The sequence below is a fragment of the Pongo abelii genome, chromosome 8, assembly GCF_028885655.2.
Source record: "Pongo abelii isolate AG06213 chromosome 8, NHGRI_mPonAbe1-v2.0_pri, whole genome shotgun sequence".
NCBI lineage: Eukaryota > Metazoa > Chordata > Mammalia > Primates > Hominidae > Pongo > Pongo abelii.
The window spans coordinates 70290564-70310394 of NC_071993.2; the positions used below are offsets into that span (position 1 = coordinate 70290564).

The window sequence follows — 19831 nt, forward strand, 5'->3', positions numbered from 1 at the left end:
ACGTCAAGGCTCCCAGGCTCCACTTCCGGTTCCGAGGGGGCCGTCGCGTCACCCCCGGAAGTTCCTCCTCCACGCTTTAGGGCCGGGCCACTCCTTCTGCCACGTCTGCATTTCGGGGACCCGGATGCGGCGCATGCGCTTCTTTCATCTTCCCATCATGGCCGCCGCCTGGGCGCTTCTGCTGAGTCGTATGTATTTCCCTCCTGACATTTTTTTTTCAGATGTTCCGGTCACTTTATGGCCTCACCAATAGAAATGAGATTAAAAAGAATTTGTCAAACTATCTTTAATAATGCCCCTTCACTCTGCCTGTGACGTATTAGTGACCTCTGAGCTAGAGTCTTGTAGTCACTTCCTGCTGACCCTTGACCCCGTTGATTTCCGTCGGCTAGGTTGATCTCACCCATGGCCTTTGCTGGTCATGAGATTTGCGGAACGTGTGGTGGTGGTAAAGGGCACCAACTGTTGTCAACCTGCATGTGGGGATCAGAGGTCTGGCTCTACAGCTTGTAAAATGGAAATAATAATAATGCCCGTATAAGAACTTGAGAGGATGAAATTAGGCCACACAGGCCGCTTGGCATCATAGTAAGCACTCAGTAAAGGTCAGTTGTTATTAACCATTTTTATACAGTGCCTTCGTTTAGGTGCAGAGCTTTATCAGAGCCAAAAGATCTCAGCTCTCTTGGAAAAGTTATAGTTCCTGCAGTAATTATTAGTACCCCGTTTAATGGCTAAGTAATTATAGTTAACAATGCTAGCATTTCTTTTTCATATATATGACTTCATTTGAACTTTACTATTTATTGATTTAATAATTTTTCGAGCACTGCTGTTGAAACTGCCTTTGCAAAATTACAACTGAGGAAATTATGATAGTGGAAGAAATCAGACTTAACCGACTCCATCTTGCTTCTAACCTTTAAGCTGTCCTTATTCATTCCTGGGTGTAGGTGGAACTAACTTTGGGGAGGAATTCAGTTTATGGTTTGACTCTGAAACAAAATTGATAATAGCCCCTTCCCGAAAAGACCCCCTTCTTGCCTGGGGACCAGTCTGTCTTTACAGGACTAACAAATTGGCTACAAGATTACAAATTACACTTTAGGGGTCATGCAGCCTCTGGCTCCAAGAGTCTGAACCTCCCCAAATTGCTTTTAGGAATAACATCACTATTGTAAAACCTAAGATTAGTGCTTGAGATATTTTGCAGACCCTGCACTCATTGGATCAGCTGACTACCTAGACCGGTAACCTGGCTCAATCAGTTCTGCCATTCCACCCAGAAACAGAAAACAGCAAGAAAACATCACTTCGACTCCCTGTGATTCCATCTTCAACCTGACCAATCAGCACTCCCCGCTTCCCAAGCTCCTACTCGCCAAATTTTCTTTAAGAACGCTGATCCTCAAATGCTCAGGGAGACTAATTTGTGTAATAATAAAACTCTGGTTTCCCACACAGCTGGCTCTCTGTGAATTACTCTTTCTCCATTGCAATTCCCCGGTCTTGATAAATCAGCTCTGTCAAGGCAGCAGGCAGGGTGAACCCATTGAGCGCTTACATTGTGTGCCAAGCCATGTTCTTGGTTCTGGAAATAGAGCAGTGAACAAAAGTGTTTGTTCTCATATTATGGACAGTAAATATCAGTTATTCTGAGGCACAGAGTGGTTTATTCACTGAAAAATTTGCACATTAGGCTGTGCTGGAAACTATATATTAGGCATTGAGCATGCTTTACTAAACAAGCAGATTGTTCTTGTCCTCTCTTTTGTTTTGAGACAGAGTCTTGTTCTGTCTCCAGGCTGGAGTGCAGTGGCCCAATCTTGGCTCACTGCAACTTCCGCCTCTTGGGTTCAAGTGATTCTCATGCCTCAGACTCCCGAGTAGCTGGGATTACAGGCACACGCCACCACCCCAGCTAATTTTTGTATGTTTAGTATAGACAGGGTTTCACCATATTGGCCAGGATGGTCTTGATCTCCTGACGTTGTGATTCGCCCCCCTTGGCCTCCCAAAGTGCTGGGATTACAGGTGTGAGCCACCGCGCCCAGCCTGTTGTTTTGTTTTAAAGACGATTTTGCTATGTTGCTCAGGCTGGGCTCAAGTGGTCCTCCTACCTCAGCAGGAGTAGCTGGGTAGTTGAGTAGCTAGGGCTACAGGTATGTGCCACCACATCTGGCTAATTTTTTGTAGAGGTGAGGTCTCCCTGTGTTGCCCAGGGTGGTCTCAAATTCCTCCCACCTCAGCCTTCCAAATTGCTGAGATTACAGGTGTGAAGCCACCACACCTGACCTGTTAGTTTATAGTCAGTGATTAAAGTGTGATCAGCAGTATCAGTATCACCTGGAAACTTGCTTGAAATGCAAATTTCAGACCCACTTTACATAGATAAGAGCCAGAAATTCTGGAAGTGGGACCCAGCAAGCTATGGTTTAAGGCCCTCCAGGTGATTCCATTGCTGATTTGAGAACCACTAGTCTAGATGAATAATTTGCCTAATTCAACTAACATATGTTGAGCACCTGACCTAAACTGGTCCTCTGCTAAGCATTTTCACATGATTCATCCCACTTGCCTCATATCGATATAGGAAAGTAAATATCTTCTGTCTTGCTTAAGGTTGCACCCCCTAGGGCCCGGCATGGTGGCTCATGCCTGTAATCCCAGCACTTTGGGAGGCCGAGACAGGCGGATCACCTGAAGTCAGGAGTTTGAGAGCAGCCTGGCCAACCCTGTCTCTACTAAAAATACAAAAATTAGCTGGATGTCATGGCGCATGCCTGTAATCCCAACTACTCAGGAGGCTGAGGCAGGAGAATCGCTTGAACCCAGGGGACGGAGGTTGCAGTGAACCAAGATTGCACCACTGCACTCCAGCCTGGGACACAGAGCCAGACTCCGTCTTAAAAAAAAGGTTGCACCCCTGGTAAGTGGTAGATCCTAGATTCAGTTTCTTTCTTCCCCCTTCCCCCACCTTTTTTTTTTCTATTTGAGACGATCTCTGTCACCCAGGCTGGAGTGCAGTAGCATGATCTTGGCTCCTTTCACCCTCCGCCTCCCAGGCTAAAGTGATCCTCCCCACCCAGCCTCCCTAGTAGCTGGGACTACAGGCATGTGCCACCACTCTTAGCTAGCTAAGTTTTGTATTTTTTGTAGAGATGGGGTTTCACCATGTTACCCAGGCTGGTCTCAAACTCCTGGGCTCAAGCAATCTGCCCGCCTCGGCCTTCCAAAGTGCTGGGATTACAGGCATAAACCATCATGCCCGGACCATAGTTCATAGTTTCTTTCTTTTTTTTTTTTTTTTTTTGAGAGTCTCACTCTGTTGCCCAGGCTGGAGTGCAGTGGCACTATCTTTCCTCACTGCAGCCTCTGTCTCCTGGGTTCAAGCGATTCACCTGCCTCAGCCACCCAAGTAGCTGGGATTACAAATGTGTGCCACCACACCTGGCTAATTTTTGTATTTTTAGTAGAGACAGGGTCTTACCATGTTGGCCAGGCTGGTCTCAAACTCCTGGCCTCAAGTGATACGCCTGCCTCGGCCTCCCAAAGTGCTGGGATTACAGGCATGAGCCACCATGCCCAGCTCGGTACCATAGTTTCTTGAGGTTAGAGACTAATGTGTTACAATTTATTGGTTTCTGTATCTGCACTCAGTGGTTCTCAATCTCGGTTACACATTAGAATCATCTGTGGCGCTTTTTATTTTTCTTTTTGAGACAGAGTTTCGCTCTTGTTGCCCAGGCTGGAGTGCAGTGGTGTGATCTCGGCTCACTGCAACCTCTCCCTCACGCGTTCAAGCGATTCTTCTGCCTCAGCCTCCCAAGTAGCTGGTATTACTGGCATGCGCCACCATGCCTGGCTAATTTTTGTATTTTGAGTAGAGATGGAGTTTCACCATGTTGGCCAGGATGGTCTCAAACTCCTGACCTCAGGTGATCCACCTGCCTTAGCCTCCCAAAGCGCTAGGATTACAGGCGTGAGCCACTGCACTCGGCCTTGTGGTGCTTTTTAAAATGCCACTACCAGGTACCAGACCAATAAAATCTGTCCCTAAGGATGAGACCTGGATATGTGTGTGTGTAAAACTTCATTGCATCATCATTTAATCCTATATGCTGATATGCTGTCTTTTTTTAGGGACTCAGTAGCTGTAAACGTTTTCTAGGTGATTTTAATATGCACTGAGGGTTAATTGAAATCCATTGGTATAGCACAATGGCTGACATGTAGCTAACGCTCAATAAATGTTTGAATAGTGAATGAATAGATATTTAGATCCTCTTTTTTTTTTTTTTTTTTTTTTTTTTGAGACAGAGTTTTGCTCTTTTTACCCAGGCTGGAGTGCAATGGCCCCATCTTAGCTCACCACAACCTCCGCCTCCCGGGTTCAAGCGATTTTCCTGCCTCAGCCTCCCAAGTAGCTGGGATAACAGGCATGTGCCACCACGCCTGGCTAATTTTTGTATTTGTAGTAGAGACGGGGTTTCTCCATGTTGATCAGGCTGGTCTTGAACTCCTGACCTCAGGTGATCCACCCACCTTGGCCTGCCAATGTGCTGGGATTACAGGCGTGAGCCACCGAGCCTGGCCTAAATCCTCTTTTTACTGGTGAGGCCAAGTGACTGCCCTGCCTGAGGTCACACAGCTAGTAAGTGATGGAAGAACCCAAATTCAAGCCGGGCACGGTGGCTCATGCCTGTAATCCCAGCACTTTGGGAGGCCGAGGTGGGCGGATCACCTGAGGTCAGCAGTTCGAGACCACCCTGGCCAACATGGTGAAACCCCGTCTCTACTAAAAATACAAAAATTAGCTGGGCATGGTGGCAGGTGCCTGTAGTGTCAGCTACTTGGGAGGCTGAGACAGGAGAATCGCTTGAACCTGGGAGGTGGAGGTAGCAGTGAGCTGAGACCACGCCATTGCACTCCAGCCTGGGCAACAAGAGCGAAACTCTGTCTAAAAAAAAAGGGGGGGGGCCAGGCGCGGTGGCTTACACCTGTAATCCCAGCACTTTGGGAAGCCAAGATGGGCAGATCATGAGGTCAGGCGTTTGAGACCAGCCTGGCCAACATGGCGAAACCCCGTCTCTACTAAAAATACAAAAAGCTAACTAAGTGTGGTGGCACATGCCTGTAGTCCCAGCTACTCAGGCTGAGGCAGGAGAATCGTTTGAACCTGGGAAGCGGAGGTCGCAGTGAGCCAAGATCTCCATTACACTCCAGCCTGGGCGACAGGGCGAGACTCCGTCTCAAAAAAACCCAAGTTCAATTCTTCTGACACCAAAATCCCAAGTATTTTCTTTTTGGAGATCGAGTCTCCCTCTGTTGCCTCCAAGTGTTTTCTCCCCTTTTTCTTTCTTTCTTTTTTTTTTTGGAGACAGGGTCTCACTCTGTCACCCAGGCTAGAGTGCAGTGGCAGGATCATGACTCACTGCAGCTTCGACCTCCAGGGCTCAAGCAACCCTCCCACATCAATATCCCAAGTAGCTGGGACTATAGGAGCATGTGACCAGGCAGGCCTGGCTAAACTTTTTTGTATTTTTTGTAGAAACAGGGTCTCACCATGTTATCTAGGCTAGTCTTGAACTCCTGGGCTCAAGCGATCCACCTGCCTCAGCCTCTCAAAGTGCTGGGATTATAGGCATGAGCCACTGCACCCAGTCCAAGTGTCTCTAGGACATAGAGGCATATGCCAAGGCAAACAGTATTTAGCATACACTAGGTGGGAAGCTATTTCATGAAACTCTGTAGCCTTTGATAATCACAGTTACAGCACCATAATGTTATGCCTTGTAACAGAGACATTCTCGTAATGGAAACCTAGAGACAAGTAGAGATTGTATTAACATGGGTTGGTATGTTTACGCACACCTACACACCTTTCCGTGACCACGTATGTATTGTAATAGGTAATTTATTTTCTTACAGTTTTTTGTTTGTTTGTTTTTGTTTTTTTTTTTTTTTTTTGAGACGGAGTCTCACTCTGTCACCCAGGCTGGAGTGCAGTGGCACGACCTCGGCTCACCACAAGCTCCGCCTCCCGGGTTCACGCCATTCTCCTGCCTCAGCCTCCCGAGTAGCTGGGACTACAGGCAACTGCCACCAAGCCCAGCTAATTTTTTGTATTTGTGGTAGAGATGGGGTTTCACCGTGTTAGTCAGGATGGTCTCGATCTCCTGACCTCATGATCCGCCCGCCTTGGCCTCCCAAAGTGCTGGGTTTACAGGCGTGAGCCACCGTGCCCAGCCTATAGTTTTTTTTTGTTTTTTTAATTTTTTTTTTTTACTTTTTTTAATAATAAGAAAATAGAGATGGGGGGCGTCTCACAATGTTGCCCAGGCTGGTCTCAAATTCCTAGACTCAAGCAATCCACCAACCTTGGCCTCCCAAAGTGCTAGGATTATAGGCGTGAGCCACCATGCCTGGCCCACCATTTATTAATTAACATAAATTTATACAGCGAGAATGCATTCTTTCCTGGGATCTTGGAGCAAGCCCAGCCATTCTTTGCCAGCTATGGAATTGAAGCCCCTGCTGCTGCCACTTTGAAAGGGTCTTTGGAGGAAAGCAGTTGAGATTAGCCCATGGTCCTATTAGAGAAGGCACAGTTCCTGAAAGGGTGTACATTGGTTATAGAGCCCAGAGAGTTTGTATTCTGAGTCCTGAATAAAAGGCCCATGCAGGAGAATGGGGAACATGGAGGGCAGAAGTTTGTACTATAATTAGCTCTAGGAGTAACACAGAAGGGGGAGGGAGGGGAGTACAAGCGGCATCTATTTTGAGCACATCTGCGATTGACGGGACACGTGTGCTGGACTGTAATGATCCCAGGGCCAAGTTGCCTGCCTGTGGTGTGTGGTGTGGGGGGGAGGCCTGGGGCAGCAGGAGCAGGACAGCCGGACAGGAAGGCCGGACGGGGTTCGAGCACCTCAACTTCTCTTCCTGGGACACTGTTCAAACTCCGGGGGCCATAGGCCAAGCTGAGCGATGGGTGCTGAGGAGGAGGTGCTGGTCACACTATCAGGGGGGGCCCCCTGGGGCTTCCGACTTCAGGGGGGGGCCGAGCAGAGGAAACCCTTACAGGTGTCTAAGGTAAGGGAGAGCCCCTGAAATGAAGCTTCAGGGAAAGGGAACCCAAGGGATCCTGGGAAGAGATGTGTGGTGTCATGTGGTGGGGGTTGGGGGGGTGGTATGGTGGGGGTTGGGGGGGGTGGGGGTTGGGGGGATGGTGTGGTGGGGGTTGGGGGGGGTGTGGTGGGGGTTGGGGGGGTGGTGTGGGGGTGGGGGGGTGGGGGTTGGGGGGGTGGTGTGGTGGGGGTTGGGGGGGTTGGGGGTGGTATGGTGGGGGTTGGGGGGTGGTGTGGTGGGGGTTGGGGGGGTGGTGTGGTGGGGGTTGGGGGGTGGTGTGGTGGGGGTTGGGGGGGTGGTGTGGTGGGGGTTGGGGGGTGGTGTGGTGGGGGTTGGGGGGGTGGTGTGGTGGGGGTTGGGGGGTGGTGTGGTGGGGGTTGGGGGGGTGGTGTGGTGTGGGGGTGGTGGGGGTTGGGGGGTGGTGTGGGGGTTGGGGGGGTGGTGTGGTGGGGGTTGGGGGGGTGGTGTGGTGGGGGTTGGGGGGTGGTGTGGTGGGGGTTGGGGGGGTGGTGTGGTGGGGGTTGGGGGGGTGGTGTGGTGGGGGTTGAGGGTTGGTGTGGTGGGGGTTGGGGGGTGGTGTGGTGGGGGGTGGGGGGTGGTGTGGTGGGGGTTGGGGGGTGGTATGGTGGGGGTTGGGGGGTGGTGTGGTGGGGGTTGGGGGGGTGGTGTGGTGGGGGTTGGGGGGGGTGGTGTGGTGGGGGGTGGGGGGTGGTGTGGTGGGGGGTGGGGGGTGGGGGGTGGTGTGGTGGGGGTTGGGGGGTGGTGTGGTGGGGGTTGGTGGGGGGTGGTGTGGTGGGGGTTGGGGGGGTTGGGGGGGTGGTGTGGTGGGGGTTGGGGGGTGGTGTTGTGGGGGTGGGGGGGTGGGGGAGTGGGGGGGGTGGTAGGGTGGGGGTTGGGGGGGTGGTAGGGTGGGGGTTGGGGGGTGGTGTGGTGGGGGTTGGGGGGGTGGTGTGGTAGGCGTTGGGGGGGTGGGAGGCTGTGAAGATGGGGTGGGTGGTGGGCAGTGAAGTATGCTCAAGTCTCATAGTGGGAGTAGCGTCTGACCACAGGCTTCTTGTGGGGGTCTATTAGAAAAGAGAATTCGTGGTTTCCAGGGAGCAGAGGAAAAAGAAATGCTCTATTTCAGTTCCCTGCAGCACTGTGGTATCAGAGGCCCAGCTCTGGTCATCCAGTGTTTGTTCTCTTGGGTATGTGCCACTACTCCAAACTCCAGAAATACGGGGAAGGTTCTAATTTCTCTCTGACTAAACTGATATGTGATGAACTGAAACTGCCTCGCACAGCCTAGCCCAGCCCAGCCCTACCCTGCCTCACCCTGCCCTGCCCATGCCTTCAGTGCTCTTTCCCTAGGTCAGATCCTTTCTCCCACTAGGCAAGACTTTTTAGGTGCTAGGAGGGTTATGGCAAGATCTGGCCTCACAGATGAAGTCATTACCCTTTTGGTTTCACCCTACAGGCTTAGTTTTCCGAACTGTAAAATGTGGGTAATAATAGTACTTATACCTACTTCATGGAACCATTCTAAGGATTAAATGCAATAATACATGTAGCACAGTGCCCAACACTTAGTAAGAACTCAATAAATGGTAGCCACTACTACTATTATTACTTTGGCATATATACATTTGTGTGTACACATGGCACACATATACCCAAATAATCACAATCTTCCAGAATACCACTGGACTCCCTCCAACCCGGAGTACTCTTCTAAAATCTTGACTGTGTAATGGCACCTGGGGTTCCAAGGCCTAGTAGAGAATTACCAGCCAATATAGATATTGCCCTTGGAGAAAAAGCTTGTGGAGATAACCACCATTTCTTTCCGTTTTTCTTTTTTCTTTTTTGCGACAGAGTCTTACTCTGTTGCCCAGGCTGGAGTACAGTGACACGATGGCTCACTGCAACCTCTGCTTCTTGGGTTCAAGCAATTCTCCTGCCTCAGCCTCCTAAGTATCTGGGATTACAGGCGCGCACCACCACGGCCGGCTGATTTTTGTACTTTTAGTAGAGACAGCGTTTCACCCATTGGCCAGGCTGGTCTTGAACTCCTGATCTCAAGTGATCCACCCGCCTAGGCCTCCCAAAGCACTGGGCTTACAGGCATGAGCCACTGCGCCCAGCCAATAACATCCATTTCTAGTTACCTACCCCATGCAGTTCTTCCCAAGCCTCTTTCATTCAATGGTTACCCTATTTCCCACCATATGATGTATTTCTTTCTCCAGTCTGTATATTTTCTTCCCTCTAGACAGGCCACTTCAACTGCAGCAACTTCCATGCATCTCCCCACCCTTCTTACCCTGCAAAGTAAAATCCCCTCCTGTGGGTCCTTCCCATCTTTTCCTTTCATTCTATTCCCTTTGGAGCCCTCTCTTACCTACAGTGTCTCCTTTAACATCTCAGATTCGAAGACGGAGCCAGGCTGGCAGAGCAGGACTCCGAGAGAGGGACCAGCTCTTGGCAATCAATGGGGTCTCTTGCACCAACCTCTCCCATGCCAGTGCCATGAGCCTCATCGATGCCTCAGGAAATCAGCTTGTCCTCACTGTGCAGCGGTATGGACCTCCCTCCTCTTCTCTTCCCCTAATCCAGGGCTCCCATTGCCTGTCTCAGCTCTGTGTCTCACTGGCCTGGCTTTAGCAACTAACAGGTACCTATTTCTGCTCGTGCGTTTCTGCTGGAGTGCAGATGGTTTGTGTCTGCCTCCCAGAAGGCTTGAACATATCTGCAATTAAGGGATGGGGATGTCAGTGGGTATTTGACTGATGGGCCTACTTCAACCTCTGGCCTGTCTCCTCCTCATCACATCTTCCTCTAAGCCTATTTCCACTCACAGCCCTTCAAACACATTGGCCTCCCAGTTTGTCTTCATATCTCCACTCTTCCCGGCCCACCCATTCCAACTGTATGACAGCCTTCTCTCTCCCTTACCTCTTCCCTCCATCCCTTCCAGATCTCTCTAGCTGTCAGTACCCAGCCCATCTCTCAAGCTCTATCATCTTTCCTATCCAGGTTAGCAGACGAGGGTCCTGTGCAATCTCCATCTCCCCATGAGCTTCAGGTGCTATCACCCTTATCTCCACTGAGTCCTGAGCCCCCTGGTGCTCCAATTTCTCAGCCTCTTCAGCCTGGGAGCCTTCGTTCACCTCCTGATAGTGAGGCTTACTACGGAGAGACTGACAGTGATGCTGATGGCCCTGCCACCCAGGAGAAGCCACGCCGACCTCGCCGCCGAGGCCCCACAAGGCCCACCCCTCCGGGTGCCCCACCTGATGAGGTCTACCTGTCTGACAGCCCTGCAGAGCCAGCACCTACTATCCCTGGCCCTCCCAGCCAGGGTGACAGCCGTGTGAGCTCCCCGTCTTGGGAGGATGGGGCAGCCCTTCAGCCACCCCCAGCTGAGGCTCTGCTGTTACCCCATGGCCCCCTCCGACCTGGTCCTCATCTCATCCCTATGGTGGGGCCTGTTCCCCACCCAGTGGCAGAAGATCTTACTACCACCTACACTCAGAAGGCCAAGCAAGCCAGTGAGTGCCTGAACCCCTTTTCCCCAGCCAGGATCCTTCAATCTGAGCCTTAAATCCACCCTTCTATAGCCATACATTCTCCCTACCTTGGGACCCTTGGATACAGTCTTGGGGACAGGAGGAGTAATGAGTAGAAGGGGAGCATAATTATTCTCATGGCCCCCATTATTTTTGCTGTTTGAACCAATGTGGCAAAAGGATAAGGTGATTCAGTTCAACCCAGGAACAGGGTAAGTAGAGAAATTGGAAAGGGACACAAATAGATGAAGGGTTTGGTGGTAGTGATAATCGTTATTGTGTGTCATGATTGGATGAAAGCAGAGTACAGACACAGGACAGGGGAGTATTTAAAAGCAGGTTGAAGGTTGGGCAACGTGGCTCATACCTGTAATCCCAGCACTTTGGGAGGCTGAGGTGGGAGGATAGCATGAACCCAGGATTTTTGTTTTGTTTTGTTTTTTGTTTTTTTGAGATGGAGTTTGGCTCTTGTGCCTAGGCTGGAATGCAATGGCATGATCTCAGCTCATTGCAACCTCCGCCTCCCGGGTTCAAGCGATTCTGCAGCCTCTGCCTCCCAAGTAGCTGGGATTACAGGCACCTGCCACCACACCTGGCTAATTTTTTGTATTTTTAGTAGAGATGGGGTTTCACCATATTGGTCAGGCTGGTCTCGAACTCCTGACCTCAGGTGATCTGCCTACCTCGGCCTCCCAAAGTGCTGGGATTACAGGCGTGAGCCACCATGCCCGGCAGAAGCCAGAAGTTTGAGACCAGCCTGGACAACATCGTGAGACTTCATCTCCAGGAAAAATTTTAAAATTAGCCAAACACTGTGGCACATGTCTATGGTCCCAGCTACTTGGGAGGCTGAGGCAAGAGGATTGCTTGAGCCTGAGAGGTTTAGGCTGCAGTGAGCCATGTTTGCGCTACTGCACTCCAGCGTGAGCAACAGACCAAGACCCTGTCTTAAAAATAAATAAATAAATAAATAATAAAAATTAATAAATAAAAGTGGGTCAAAGCTACAGAGGTTCTTTTTTTTTTTTTTTTTTTTTTTTTTTTTTTTTTTTTTTTTGAGACAGAGTCTTGCACTGTCACCTGGGCTGGAGTGCAATCTTGGCTCACTGCACCCTCCACCTCCTGGGCTCAAGCGATTCTCCTGCCTCAGCCTCCCGAGTAGCTGGGATTACAGGTGCCCGCCACCACACCTGGCTAATTTTTTGTATTTTTAGTAGAGACGGGGTTTCACTATGTTGGCCAGGCTGGTCTCGAACTCCTGACCTTGTGATCCACCCGCCTCGGCCTCCCAAAGTGCTGGGATTACAGGCATGAGCCACTGGCCAAGGGGTTCTTTATAGTATTAATTGCAGGCACCTTTGACATTTGCAAGTTCAGTTAGGATTCCTGGGGACTGAGAGGCTATGGGATGATCATGAGATCCCGAGGAAGTGGCAGAGGGAGGGAGCTTTGGCTCCTTATCTCAGGCAAGAATGTTGGCCTGGGCAGAAAAAGCCCATTCCACTTATCTCAGGCTTTGCTATTTTTGATGTGAGCTACAGAACAAGGTCTAAGGGTAAACTTTTTCCCTGCTCTGTGCCTCCTGTGCTTTCCCAGAGACCGTTCTTGTTACCTCCAAAATCTCAGGATTCCCCCTGTAGTTATATTTCTTCCCTCTCCTCCACCATTTTGATTCCTGATCCGTAGAACTTTGTGTCTGAGTTTGGAGTGGAGGCTAAGGACATGAGAGTTGAGAGTCTGACATCCCTGAGTGTCCAATATCCCAGGAATTCCAGATGCGTGCCTAGGATCCCATGCTTTCCTCAATTCTCCACTTATCTCCCCCTCCCTTCCCATAAGGCTGGATGAGACTGTAACTACTGGCTCAGAGATATTTTTAGTCAAGCAGACCTCATTGTCTACTGGGGTGGGGTTGGGGGAAGGGAAGGCAGGTGCCCACGTCCATCACACCAGCACTTGTGGGGCAGCCCAGAGAAGGGAGAGGGCCAGGCTCCAAAAATAGCACAGTGAGCTCATTCAGCTGCCAGCTCTGGGGACAAGACAAAGGGGCTTTAAAAGGCATGGGGGGTGGCTCAAGCTGGTCCTGCTCCAGCCAACACCGCCTTTCTCAGCATGGAGACCTTTGAGCCCATCAGCCAAGAGCCCCTCAGCCAAGCCAGCTACGACAAAGCCCCAGACCCAGTTCCTGAGCTCCAAGACTCGTTCTATGCAGGTACTACCCTCCCATATCTATGAGAGTCTGGGGTCTAGAGTGGAGGGGAAGATGTCAACAGTTTAGGAAGGGCAGTCTTTGGGAAAGGTCTTACTCTCTTGTTCCTTCCTTTTTGCTGTCCTCTTCCTCCTTTTCTCAGGAGAGTTTCACTGCCCCTTTCTCAGTGATGCTGTGGTCACATGTCAAAGGGGTTTGTGACCACAAGAGCTGTAGAAAACTCATGGGAACAGAGCGTGTGTGAGTACATTATGAATACATGAAGGCATGTGTGTGTGAGTCGTGGGAGAAGATGTGTGTGAACAAGAAAGTATCCATATATATCAAGAAAGTATAGTGTCAAGAAGACTTCAATAGTAATGGTTATAGTGGGCCTTCACACTGTGTTAAGTGCTAAATTTACTATATTATCTCAGTTAATCCTTACAGCAATCCTATGAGGTAGCCATTGTCTACCCTCATTTACAGATGAGGAAACCAAACTTTAATGAGGTGAGGTAACTATCCCAAAAACCAAAAACCTGAACTGAACTCTGACTCTAGGGCCTGTTGTCTCATCCATAGCACTATTCTGTGGTATAAACGCTGGGATGAGAGGAATGACAAAAATGAAAAAATTCCATCTACTTTCCACTCAAGATACCACGCTCATTACAAAGGAGCTCATTACAAAGGAGCATGGTACCTTGAATGGAAAGTAGATGGAATCTCAATAATTTTTCAGGAGGAACTGGGGACCATGGACCAGAGAGTATCCATGTGCAAGGCGGGGTCCTCGCAGCAGGGTAGCCTCTCCCATTTCCTGGCCCCACCTACCCAGGCCCCACATGGCATGGAAAGCCCTGCTCTGGTTCCCTTTAGCACATAGTCTTTGTGTGCCTGGCTGGCAGTGGCTGCCTGAGCTCTCTACGTAGAGACAGTTCTGACCCCTGAAGAAGCCCACCCCACTACCATCCCCAGCTTGGGGTAAATAATATATTTACCTGGTGACCTTGAGGTATTCTAAAGATTTGGAGTGTTGCCTTGGGGAACACAACACTCTAACTTTTCCTGCATCTTGGATGGAGACTACCCCTGACTGTGAGTAGCAGGAGTGTGAAGCCCAGAGGACTGCCCTGGCAGTTGGAAGGCCGAGATAAACTTTAAATTCTGTCTAAACTGTTAGTAACAGGGTCTCTGCAGGGAGGTCTCTGGGAAGAAGGGCCACCTAGAGCATGTAAGGTGTGTGAATGTATTTGAGTGATGGTGTTTTGATGTGTGCACATGTGTATTTACATATGTGTATGTGAATGGAGCTGTATGTAAGCTGGGGTATATGTGAATGAGAGAGAAAAGTAAATAGAAAGTACGCCTACAGTTGGCTTTCACTAGATGGATATTCTTGTTGAAGTGCTGTGTGGTGGGAGTTATTTCTGTGAATGTGTATGATGTGGATTGCAGGAGGAGGGTGGAATTGTGAATGAAGATCCTCATTGCTAAGGGTTCTTTGTGTCCATATCAGGGGTAAGGGGTAGCGGAGAGGATGCGTCCTAAGCTTCATGAGAAGCCTCCTGACATGGTCCCTATGATGGCTGGAAAGTGATCCTTCTCATCTTTCCTCTCCCTGGGACCTGCTTATCTCCCTGTCTGCCATGGAGAGTGACATCCTTCTCCTCCCCCTCCCATTGCCAGTCAGGAATGGGAGGCAGGTGAGGAATGTGTGTGGGGTGGATAAGAGCACATCTCTTGGAAGATAGGAGCAGAATAGCAGTAAAATGGGGTGGAAGAGCTGTGGTCAGAGCAGTGTCAGGGCAGCCAACTGGACTCTGCCTTATCTTTAACTGTCCTTGGTTTCACCTTTCACGCTCCACTCTGCCCCTAAGTCAGAGGACTTTGTCACAGGGGACATTGTGGGTCGGGTCAGTGCAAGAGGGAGCTTGCTGGGATGGGGGGTGAAAGCCTTGGGGAATAGGACTAAAAGAGGCTGGGAAGCCCCACTGACCATTTTACCTCTTGGCCTCCCCAGAACTGCAACGTGCAGAGAGCCTCCAAGAGAAGAGCATAAAAGAGGCCAAGACCAAATGCAGGACAATTGCCTCCCTGCTCACTGCAGCCCCCAACCCCCACTCCAAAGGGGTGCTTATGTTTAAGAAACGGCGGCAGAGAGCCAAGAAGTACACCCTGGTGAGCTTCGGGGCTGCTGCTGGGACAGGCGCTGAGGAGGAGGACGGTGTTCCCCCCACGAGTGAGTCCGAGCTGGACGAAGAAGCCTTCTCTGACGCCCGCAGCCTCACCAATCAATCTGACTGGGACAGCCCCTATCTGGACATGGAGCTTGCCAGGGCGGGCTCAAGAGCATCAGACGGCCAGGGCTCTGGGCTGGGAAGGCAGCTGAGTGAGGTCTCTGGGCGAGGGGTGCAGCTCTTTGAACAGCAGCGCCAGCGCGCAGACTCCAGCACCCAGGAACTGGCGCGGGCCGAACCAGCAGCTATGCTCAACGGAGAGGGCCTGCAGTCACCACCTCGGGCCCAGAGTGCTCCCCCAGAGGCAGCTGTGCTCCCACCCAGCCCCTTGCCGGCCCCTGTAGCCAGCCCCAGACCCTTCCAACCAGGTGGTGAAGCCCCGACCCCAGCTCCAAGCATTTTTAACCGGTCAGCCAGGCCCTTTACCCCGGGCCTACAAGGGCAGCGGCCAACTACCACCTCGGTTATTTTCCGGCCTTTAGCCCCCAAGAGGGCGAACGACAGCCTGGGGGGCCTCAGCCCCGCCCCACCCCCCTTCTTGTCTTCGCAGGGGCCCACCCCTCTGCCCAGCTTCACTTCGGGGGTTCCCAGCCACGCGCCAGTCTCTGGTTCCCCCAGCACCCCACGCTCCTCGGGCCCTGTGACAGCCACCAGCTCCCTGTACATCCCAGCCCCTAGTCGGCCTGTCACCCCAGGCGGAGCCCCAGAGCCCCCCGCTCCTCCTAGCGCAGCTGCCATGACCTCCACGGCTTCTATCTTCCTATCTGCGCCTTTGCGACCCTCTGCGCACCCAGAGGCGCCTGCCCCAGGCCCAGGGGCTCCTGAGCCCCCCAGCGCTCGCGAGCAGCGCATCTCTGTGCCAGCTGCCCGCACGGGTATCCTGCAGGAGGCCCGGCGCCGGGGGACCCGGAAGCAGATGTTTCGGCCGGGAAAGGAGGAGACGAAGAACTCGCCCAACCCCGAGCTGCTGTCGCTGGTACAGAACCTGGATGAAAAGCCCCGGGCCGGGGGTGCAGAATCTGGTCCTGAAGAGGATGCTCTGAGCCTCGGGGCTGAAGCCTGCAACTTCATGCAGCCAGTAGGGGCCAAGAGTTACAAGACCCTGCCTCACGTGACACCTAAGACCCCCCCTCCAATGGCTCCCAAGACCCCGCCCCCTTTGACTCCTAAGGCTCCACCCCCAGTGGCTCCTAAGCCCCCATCTCGAGGGCTCCTTGATGGGCTCGTGAATGGGGCAGCCCCTTCGGCTGGAATCCCTGAGCCACCAAGGCTGCAGGGCAGGGGTGGGGAGCTATTTGCTAAGCGGCAGAGCCGTGCGGACAGGTATGTGGTGGAAGGTACACCTGGTCCTCGTCTTGGCCCTCGGCCTAGAAGTCCTTCTCCTACCCCGTCTCTGCCCTCTTCCTGGAAATATTCACCCAACATCCGTGCCCCGCCTCCTATTGCTTACAACCCACTGCTCTCTCCCTTTTTCCCCCAGGCGGCCCGAACTCTCCCTAAGGCCCAATCCCAGGGGCCTCGGGCAACACCCAAGCAGGGCATCAGGGCTCTAGATTTTATGCGTCATCAGCCCTATCAACTTAAAACTGCCATGTTCTGTTTTGATGAGGTTCCCCCGACTCCTGGCCCTACCGCCTCAGGGCCCCCCAAAACTGCCCGAGTCCAGGAGATTCGCCGGTTTTCCACTCCGGCGCCCCAGCCCACTGCAGAACCCCTGGCTCCCACTGTGCTTGCCCCCCGAGCAGCCACTACACTGGATGAGCCCATCTGGAGAACAGAACTGGCCTCAGCCCCTGTTCCTAGCCCAGCCCCTCCTCCAGAGGCTCCCAGGGGCCTTGGGGCTTCTCCCAGCTCCTGTGGTTTCCAGGTAGCCAGGCCCCGATTTTCAGCCACCAGAACAGGATTGCAAGCTCATGTGTGGAGGCCTGGGGCAGGGCACCAGTGAACAAGCACAGGTCCCAGGACCAAGGAGAGGTGGAACATCCAGTTCCTAAAGTTGCATCTCCTACCCTATCCTACCCCCTGTCACTGGCATCTGGAAGCTAAATTGCCTCCTGCCAGAGATGGTTTCCAAGTTGATGTCCCCATCCCCCACCTTCCTCCTCACTCTCTACCTCCCTGCCACTTTCCAACCAACTATGTCTGCTTTGGTATCTTTGCCTCTCTTTGTCTCTGCATTTCCTTGCCTGGATCGCTGTCTTTATTTCCAGGCTTCTCCACCCATATTCCTCCACAGGTCTCTCTTCCTTGACATTTGTGCTTTTCTCCCTGGGCCTCATTTTAATGTTCAGTGAGAAGTAAACAGAGCAGAAGTGACCACTGGGACCTCAGGCAAGAAGCTCACCACCAGGCACACAGCAAAGGGACTGAACTGACCCCTGTTTGCACTAAGCCACCCCCACCCCCCACTCTGCTTTCCCAAGCTTGGCTGGCATATACCTAGGCGTGTGTGTGTGTGTGTGTGTGTGTGTGTGTGTGTGTGTGTGCTCTTCCGTCTAAGGCATGAGTAAGAGGGGAGGTCAAAGTAAAGACCCAATCTGAGGCCGGGCACGGTGGCTCACGCCGGTAATCCCAGCACTTTGGGAGGCCGAGGCGGGCGGATCACGAGGTCAGGAGATCGAGACCATCCTGGCTAACACGGTGAAACCCCGTCTCTACTAAAAATACAAAAAATTAGCTGGGCATGGTGGCGAGCACCTGTAGTCCGAGCTACTAGGGAAGCTGAAGCAGGAGAATGGCGTGAACCCGGGAGGCAGAGCTTGTAGTGAGCCGAGATTGTGCCACTGCACTCCAGCCTGGGTGACAGAGCGAGACTCTGTCTCAAAACAAACAAACAAAAGACCCAATCTGAGTCTTATCATTGTACTGATAGAAGGGTCAGATATCCCCACATGGAGTTGAGTGGGAGAAAGAGATTCACTAGAGAATAACTCCTTAGAGACCAATGTCTGTAGCAGGTGTACAGCATCTTGTGAAAGTTATGGAGCATGAAAAGACTGAAGGGCCAGGACAGTTTGCATGGGCTGAGTTATACCAGCTAGACCAGGAATAGAAGAAAGAATTCTATTCCTCAGGATTTCAAAAAGTTAGCAACTTGAGAGGCCAGTGCTGAGCAACCCAGTACCCAGGAAATGAAAAAAAGAAAGAAAATTCCCTCCGAGAATGAACAGATCATTGGCTTCATTGCCTCATGAGCTTGAGAGAAAGGAGAAAAGAGCCAGAGTGTGGAAAGTGAGGCCAAAACCAGAAGCATGGCAGAAATGAGTGTGATTGAGCCACAGACAGAAGTATGGTGAGGGACAATGCCATATTGGGAGAAAGTAAAGTTGAGTAACAAGAAACCAACCGTGTGTGAGAGGGGGATTGGAAAAAAATTTGAGGGAGAAGAATGTTAGAATGGAAGGGGATGATGGTGGAAGGGAGGTGTGAGGGTGTGTGCTGAGTGTTGAAAGAACGGTTGGTGTCTGTGTGACTTTCCTTGAGTCTGTTCTTCAGTGTGTCTTCTGCAGCTTGCCATGACTACCTGGGACAGAGCAGGGAAATACCCAGAGCCAAAACCTCTTTTCAGTCCCACCCCATCCGTCAAAACCCCAGCTATTGCTTCTTTTCAGCTTCAGGTCCTGATCTCCAATCTCAGTATGGACTCCCTTCTCACCAAGACCACCACCAGCTACGTTTGCTGTGTAATCTGGAAAGTGATAATTTCCTTTGCTTGTTGGGTGTAAGTCACAATACTTTGGTTTGTGCACAAGAATAAATTTATGCCGCATGCCTTCTGTTGCTGTTATCTTCTAGTTTTATACCTAAATCCTGATCTCTCCTTGATCTTCTTTAACCCATTCCCCTGATCTGATTTCTGATCTGTCTCTATTCCTGCCCTCCCATTTTTCATCCTTTTGCCCTTTGTTCCCAGGTCTTTTGCTCTTTTCTACAAATTCTGTCCTGCTCTGATTTAGCCACCTCCCTCACTCTTCTTGGTTCCCTCTCCCCACAGTCTTCATCCAAGTTCTCCCCTTTCCTTCCCTTGCCTCATACTTTCTAGGTAAGGCTTCAGTTCATAGAACTCAGAGAAGTTGGAAAGGCCTTCTGAGCCCTTTGCTATCAACATTTCCTCGCTCCTTAGAGGAAGCAACCATATTAAACAGTCTCTGGGAAGTAAATGAAGAGAAAGCAACAGCTGGAGGGGAAGGTGGGATGGGAGAGGGAAGAAGAAAGCTGAATTGAGACTACTAAAGAAGGGAGGGCATTGGAGGTAGGTGAGAATTAAAGACTTCAGAGAAGGAAAGTGCCATTGCTCTGATTCTGCCAGCAGAGGGCACATTTGTGCCAATAATCAGACCCAGGCCACAGACTCTTCCAAGTGCACTTAGAATTCCAAAGAAAGATCTCAGAGACCATAGGCTAAATAGCCTGTCTTCACCCACTGAGTCGTTTTGGGTTCTCAGTTGAAGGAGATCAAACTTCTAGTTTGTTTTTGTTTTTGAGGGTGGGGGTGGTAGTGATGATGAAGTCACCTTTTGCCATTTATATTTCTTCTTCTTTTTTTTTTTTTGAGATGGAGTTGCCCTCTGTGGCCCAGGCTGGAGTGCAGTGGTGCGATCCCAGCTCACTGCAACCTCTGCCTCCTGGGTTCAAGTGATTCTCCTGCCTCAGCCTCCCAAGTAGCTGGGATTACAGGCACGCACCACCATGCCTTACTAAGTTTTGTATTTTTAGTAGAG

The 19831-nt window shown here is 51.3% G+C and overlaps 2 protein-coding genes across 7 annotated transcripts in view; both read left to right on the forward strand.

Annotated features, from left to right (window-relative positions):
• The first annotated feature begins 70 nt into the window (after positions 1–70).
• On the forward strand, positions 71–18882 carry SYNPO2L (synaptopodin 2 like). 6 transcript variants are annotated; one of them, XM_063727306.1, is made up of 4 exons: positions 158–188; positions 9538–9689; positions 10147–10661; positions 14894–18882. In XM_063727306.1, the coding sequence occupies exons 2-4, from the start codon at positions 9640–9642 to the stop codon at positions 17053–17055; spliced, it is 2727 nt and encodes a 908-aa protein (XP_063583376.1). In that variant the 5' UTR covers positions 158–188; positions 9538–9639; the 3' UTR covers positions 17056–18882. The 6 variants fall into 6 exon arrangements, 3 of the variants coding, with proteins under 3 accessions (XP_063583376.1, XP_024109064.1, XP_024109065.1); XM_024253296.3 differs by lacking the exon at positions 158–188 and adding an exon at positions 6991–7095; XR_002916451.3 differs by lacking the exons at positions 9538–9689; positions 10147–10661; positions 14894–18882 and adding an exon at positions 1214–1463 and having other exon boundaries at positions 71–188.
• Positions 16324–19831, forward strand: part of MYOZ1 (myozenin 1) — a 15708-nt gene continuing 12200 nt past the window's right edge. The window contains exon 1 of the mRNA XM_024253308.3: positions 16324–16433. The gene's annotated coding sequence lies outside the window, so the exon portion shown is untranslated. The remainder of the gene's footprint in view (positions 16434–19831) is intronic.